Source organism: Notolepis coatsorum, assembly GCF_963971535.1.
Source record: "Notolepis coatsorum genome assembly, chromosome: 4".
Lineage (NCBI taxonomy): Eukaryota > Metazoa > Chordata > Actinopteri > Aulopiformes > Paralepididae > Notolepis > Notolepis coatsorum.
Genome location: NC_140168.1, coordinates 111,145,025 through 111,152,119, shown reverse-complemented (window position 1 = coordinate 111,152,119; position 7,095 = coordinate 111,145,025). Strand labels below are relative to the sequence as shown.

Below are 7,095 nucleotides of genomic sequence, written 5' to 3'. Positions count from 1 at the left end.
CTGGACGTCACAGTATGATGTCATAATAGTACATTCTAGAACATTTGTGATGTCACAGTATTATGTCATAATAGAACATTCCAGAACATTTGTGATGTCACAGTATGATGTCATAATAGACCATTCTAGAACATTTGTGTTCTATATATATCCAACAATTCTCTCCCACTGCCGGAAATTCAAATAAGAAGAAGAAGAAGAAGAAGATCTCATTGTGCATCTTGAAACAGTACTGAACAGTACTGAACAGATAGACTAAACAACATAGATTGAAGCCTGCATTTCTCAACCAAGGTGCCTTGCCTCAATATCTGGCCTCGCGCGGATCTCACAGCTGTGCCCGCACAGTGCAATACTCCAATTCAGCCATTGGGTGGCTGTGGCGCTGCTGAGCGGCCCTTACAGCGCGGCCCTGAGAGCGCTCCTGGCCCTGCGGCTCTGCAGCTGCACACTATCGCAAAAAGAAGAAGAAGAAGAAGAAGAAGAAGAAGAAGAAGTAACCTACGTCATTCCACATCCGCTAAATAGTCGCTTACTTTCTTGTTGACAGCAACGCCGGTGTTTATTATTAAGCAACTGTTGTTTTCATCTCGTTTTTTCGGGCCTCGAAAATGGCGTCAACGACCTCGTATAAACTGAGCTGCTCCATCCCGGGGCACGAGATGGACGTCCGGGGGCTGACCGCCGCCGTGTTCCCCCCGGGAGCCTTCGTGTCCGTGTCGAGGGACCGCACCGGGAGGCTGTGGGCGCCCAGCGCCAGGTAAGAACGGCGGTTAGCCCCGTTAGCTGCTCCGTTAGCTGCTCCGTTAGCCGCGGGGCTAGCTAACAATGGCAGCTAGCCGCGACTGATGGTGACCGACTTGTTGTTGTTCAACTTTAGAATCGTAACGGACGAGCTGTGGCTGTTGTGGTTATTATAGGCTAGACGTCCCAATGCCGAGGCAGCATACGAGTATTCAGTTGTTCCTCCTAGGTTCTGTGGCCATTTATTTACAAGCTAGCTGTGTTACTAGCTGCTGAAAGGAGCGCTGTCATTCATTCAACTGGAGCTGAAAGTCCCAACTTAACTTTTAGTTGATGGAAGAAGCCTCAACCTCAACAGCATATACACTGTATGTCTGTATATACACTCTTTTCTGGACACTTTTTGTATCACAAACAGTACTGTATTTGCAAATCTGGTATGTCATAAATGTATAGATGTAGCAGTACTGTCTATCTGTATGTCGTGTATGTCATTATGTTATGATGAATTGAAAATGGGGGACCCTGATGTAAACAAGACGAAAGCCTTTCTCTGGTCTGCATCCCCTTAACAATTGTGTGTATTGAGCTGTACTGTACTGGGAACCAGTGATGCCAATCTGATTACTGATTACTCCTTTAAAAAGTAATCTAAGTTACTTTACTGATTACTTGATTATCAGAGTAACGTAGTTACTTTGAAAGTAACTAGGTTACGAAGTCGTCCCCCCTGCTGCTGCCACAACATAAGAATGACAAAAAAAAATTGAGTAAAATGTACTCAGTTTGAGTAAAATGTACTAATAGGGCAGGTAGGCCTATCTATAGATCTATAGATTTCACAAAAGAGAAATGGTCAATAACACCACATGTAGGCTGATATGTACCCTACCTTTGAGGCCTGCCCTATTCAGATATGGTTCTAATGTTCCTAGTGAAACAGGGGAGAGGGGTGAGTAAACCAGTGATTATATATCGGTAACAGAATCTTCTCAAACCTTGTCTTGTCAGAAAGTCTGTTCCTTCTAGGCGTGAGCACCAACCCTCCCAGACTAAAAAGCCATTCCACAGGAGCACTTGATGGGTTGGAGTGTTATACTTCAAGAAAATGTTCTTTATGTTTGAATACCTATCCAGTATCTGAAGCTCATGATCTTAAAAAAACAGCCTATTAAACGGTACTGCTCCTCCTATTATTATTATTATTATTATTATTATTATTATTATTATTTATTATTGTGTGCTACTGACAACCTACATACTGCAGTATGGTGTTCCATGTTCATGAATAGTGCAATGCAAAAGATGTTTAACTCAAAGGTGGAACATACCTGCACTCTATCCGTTTGGCTGGTGGACCTCCGAGTCCTCCTGTACCTAGTCGAAGCGTCGGCTAGTGTTGTGATTCCAGATGCTTTCAATGCAATTGGATGTGCTGTTTTTAGCGGTAGACAGTATTTTGTTTCCTCCACATATGAATGTTTTTTTCACCCGGCTTAGCTGACACAAACGTGAAGTAGTGACTGAGGCTACGTTTAGACGAGCGTTTTGGGATGGAAGTCTGAACAGAAACCGCAAAAGTCGTCTTGCGGTTTCACTTTTAATTTTGCGTTTAGACGAGCGTTTTGGGGTGGAATTCTCCGTGCAGACGAGGCTGTAACGACGGAGCCCCGCTGTCACACGATTGGCGCATATGTCACATGACGTGCTGTGAAGACCCGCCCTACTCTGCCTCTGATTCGCAGACTGTGGATGGGGAATGTGATTGGACCAAAGCAGAGTCACTCACAGACAGAGGGTCCAGTCACGCCGCGGGACACATTCTTGTGTATTTAACCCTTTCACTGCCACACGACGTCACTCTCAAATAAGAAACAGCTCAAAATGTATTTTTGACTGTCGAAAACGAAAGAAAATACTGCATTCTGCCTGCATTATGAGATAGTAACGAAATAGTAACGCACAGCCACTTGGACAAGTAACTGCAATCAGATTACTGGCTTGTAAAGATTAACGCGTTAGATTACTATTTTTGGGAAAAAGTAATCAGATTACAGGCATCACTGCTGGGAACACACCCTAGGGCATATAATGCCTTCCTCTGAACCTCCTTTCTCTCAATCGAACCTGAAAGTTGATAGCCGCTCATCATCAATCAAGCCATTAACCCTTTCACTACCACACTACAGAAGGTTAACCTTTCACTACCACACTGCAGACGGTTAGTGTGGTAGTGAAAGGGTTATAACCTTCTGTAGTGTGGTTCTGAAAGGGTTAACCCGTTGTTGTCGTGTGGTCGATTTTTTTTATTTGATGTTTTATTTTTATTTTTTCGTGTCTTACATACAGGTGCATGCCCAGCGCGTATGGGCTTACAAGACGCATAACAATAAGTATATAATAATATACTTGACCAATTACTTGACAAATGACATATAGACCAAGATGGCCACAAGAAGAAGAAAATACAAGAGAAGTGAAAAGGGTTAACCGTATTTGCCGCCGGTCACTCGACTCGGCGGGGGGGGTTTGACCGAATTGCCTTTTCTCTCCTCTTCTCCCCGCAGCCCGGAGGGAGGTTTCACGGAGATGCTCTGTATGTCTGGCCACTCAAACTTCATATCCTGCGTGTGCGTCATCCCGCCCAGCGACACGTATCCCAGAGGACTCATCGCCACGGGGGGGAACGACAACAACATCTGCGTCTTCACTCTGGACCAACCACAGCCCCTCTACACACTCACAGGCCACACCAACACAGGTAACGGTGTGCCCTGACCCAGCCACAGCCCCTGTACACCCTCTCTTACACACCAACACAGGTAACGGTGTGCCCTGACCCAGCCACAGCCCCTCTACACCCTCTCTTACACACCAACACAGGTAACGGTGTGCCCTGACCCAGCCACAGCCCCTCTACACCCTCTCTTACACACCAACACACACACACACGTGTTTCTGGATCCATTTGGCCTATTTTAGCCTGTGATGTTTTGATTGTTTATTTCACCCGTCATGGTGATTTTTCAGTGTCTGGTGGTGTTAGTGGGATACAGTAAACGACAGTGACACAATTGGACTTTCTTTCTCACATTTGGACTTTCTTATTTTGACATGATGAATGCTAACGAGCCATTCTTAGAATAGCTGAAGGATAAATGTAGAAGAATGTTGGTTTACCCCGTTAATGAACCTTCTCACTTGTATCCTGGTCCCAGTTTGCACGTTGTCTTCTGGGAGGTTTGGCACACTGCTCACGGGGTCCTGGGACACCACTGCTAAGGTCTGGCTCCACGACAAGTGCATGATGACGCTGCAGGTATGTTGAAATATTATTATTTATTTATTTTATAAGTATTTATCCAAAGCAAATTGTGAACAACAAGTCACCAGGAGGGATACACTGCTGGTGGCTAAGGGTTGTGGTATAGTTTGTCAAACAGTGCAAACTTGAGTGTAGCCTAGTAGCTGCATATTACTTATTTGTTTCTTTGACCTCCCAATATTTTTTTATTTCAATGCAATTCCACATCTCACCTTGCTAAATAATCGGATAAATGGAAAGATAGATGGATAGATGGATGTATGAATAGATAGATGGGTGGATAGATGTTTAGTTTAGTTTATTTGATAAATTATTAAAATAGAGTACATGTTACAACAAGTCATGAATCCTAAAATGATCAAGGATGGCACAAAAAGGTCACAAACTTATTTCCATTGTGGTCCTTGGTCTCAGTAGCGCATTTACATAAACATGTATTACACATATTATCATCAGGCTACAGTATATTAATAAAAAGTAAAATGCAACATTATTAATAAAATATGTACAAAATGTACAGATCTCATACACTGAAGCAGGAAGCCTCCTGCGTTTTGATGGTCAAAGGCAACTCATTCCACTCCTGTGTGAGCAAATGAGCACTGTCCCATCTTTGTTCTACACCTTGGAGGATGCAGGTTTGCTAAGTTAGATCTGGTTCTGTGGCTGTGTGATTCCCTAACACTAGGAAAATAGTTGCTAAATTATTTGGGGGCCCTGTGATTGATTATTTTGTGCACCATTTTGAGCCCAAGCTGGGCTACTCTGGCCTCAACTGGTAGCCAGTTGAGCTCCTGAAAATGACTCTTCCCAACATGATCATGAGGTCCTAGGTCCATCACAACCCTGATCAGCTTATTCTGCGACACCTGTAGTTTCTTCTTTAATGAAGCTGACAGCCCCCCAAACCAGGCAACACTTGCATAATGACACTGCACTAGGCTGTTGGCTAGTAGTGTAAGGCTTTCCCGGTCGAGCAGATTGGCCTTTCTAGTTTCTAGCCAAAAACCTGGTGCGGACATTTACTGTTATTGTTGGGGCGGGGGGACGACGACACTAAAAATACAAAGACACTAAAAATACAATGTACTTGTTGAAAATAGGATGAAGATAATGCATATCCCAGTAACAAGGCGTGCCCATGCAAGATTTGCTATTAGAACTGGGTATCGAAAAAATCAATGCTTTTATAGTATTGAAAAATGCTGTGGTATCAAATGACACTTCACGACAAAATTTCAATACCTAAGTAGTTAATCTCATCAGTGTCAGTGAGCCAATAAGCATGTTTCTTCCAATATATAAAATGTCTTCTGTTCAACCACAATCCAAAATGTAACAAAGCCTCCGATTGGCTCACAAAGAAGAACACTCAACGCACATAACTCGGCAATGTAAGGTATCTGGAAAAAAAAGGATCAATTTGGTATCAGTATCGGTATTCCCACTGGTGTCGGAAAAACCTTCAAACGATACCCAGCCCTGCTTGCTAGTAGGCATGTGCCGGTAACCGGTTTCACGGTTTACCGCGGTTTGAAAATGTTGCGGTGTCAAAACCTTTAAAATTCCGTTCAAACGGATTGGCGGCTGAGTGGTGCAGTGGGCAAGGCGCTCGCCACTAACGCAGGATATGCTGGTATCGAGCCCAGCTCTCGGCGTTGCTACCGGCTTGGCCGGCCGTCATACTAACACAATTGGCAGTGTTAGTGGGTGGGAAAGCCGGTGGGTGGGGATTGGACGTTGTGGACAGCGACTCCTACAGGTCAGTTGGGTGACGCCTGTACAGCAGAAACGGGAAGTATCGGGGGCAGCGTGAGCCTCCCATGTGTTACACCTCGCCACAGAGTTTGAGCTGTCTGGTGAAAAGATGCGACAGGCTGCCTCCTCGTGTACCGGAGGGGACACGTGATGCAAGGCTTCTATCCTCACTACAGCCGACCAGTGGGAGGCATAGTCTAGCAACGTTCAAGACAGGGGAGGGAAGAATTGGAATCATGAAATTGGGATGGGGGAAAATAGGAGAAAAAATAAAATTACCATCAAACAGTAGGGCGAATCTGCCTGTCTGTTTACAAACTGTCAGTAGCTGGCTAACTAGCTAACGTTAACTAGCTCCCGTCAAAACTAACGGGTTGGTATGGCCATTGCGTTATTTATATTTAACATTAGCTATTGATGGGTGGAATATTCTGATTCTAGCTCACTAGATCAGTCACATTAAACGTTCTTTGTCTATAGCTTGCTAGATATGTAGCTAACGTTACTGTCCAGTGTCCATGCAAACTACTCGTCGAAGGGCTAACGTTAGCTCACGTTAATTACCCCCCCGTGTATAGAGCATTATTTTCAGATAACTAACAGCACACTAAGGCTGAGCCCGAATGTTCGAACGTTCGTTCGTTATGTTAACATTCAAATTCTAAATCAAAATTTGAATTTTTAATAAAAAAATCAATTTTTAAATCTTTTTGTTTGTTTATGTTTCTTTTATGTGTCTATTCATTCTGTTTGAACCAATGTGGTTTTTCTTCACAGTTGCAGATAAAGATTAGGCTACACTAATATTATAGTATTAAAAAAAACGTTATATTCATTAAAGAAAGTTGATTTAATAAAAAAAAATACTAATTTAATCAGATTAATCACTTTATTCAAATTGAGGATTTAGTTTGAGGATATATATAAAAAAAAAACGTTTTTAACTTTGAATATATATTTTTTTTAATTAAAAACGAAGGTTCGAACGTTCGTTCGTAAAACCCTGACGAAGTTCGAATCCCAAAAACAGGCTTCGGGGACAGCCTTACAGCACACCACGTCATGTATGATCCATTACAGCTAATGTTTTGACGGGAGCTAGTTAACGTTAGCTAGTTAGCCAGCTAGCTAGTAGTACCGGTGAATCATGTTGCTAATTGATTTAGGGTCGACTAACGTTAGTGAGATTGGCCTATGTTCCGTTATATATTCATAATCATGAGAAGGATAGGAGTCTGAGGCGGGGATGTCGAAAGACGATGCTAAAC

The 7,095-nt window shown here is 43.1% G+C and overlaps 1 protein-coding gene across 1 annotated transcript in view; it reads left to right on the top strand.

Moving 5' to 3' along the window:
* The first annotated feature begins 515 nt into the window (after positions 1–515).
* plaa (phospholipase A2-activating protein) overlaps positions 516–7,095 on the top strand; it is a 43,419-nt gene continuing 36,839 nt past the window's right edge. The window contains exons 1-3 of the mRNA XM_084311781.1: positions 516–760; positions 3,312–3,505; positions 3,963–4,063. Of these exons, the coding sequence (XP_084167907.1) occupies positions 612–760; positions 3,312–3,505; positions 3,963–4,063 (444 nt within the window). The 5' untranslated portion in view covers positions 516–611. The remainder of the gene's footprint in view (positions 761–3,311; positions 3,506–3,962; positions 4,064–7,095) is intronic.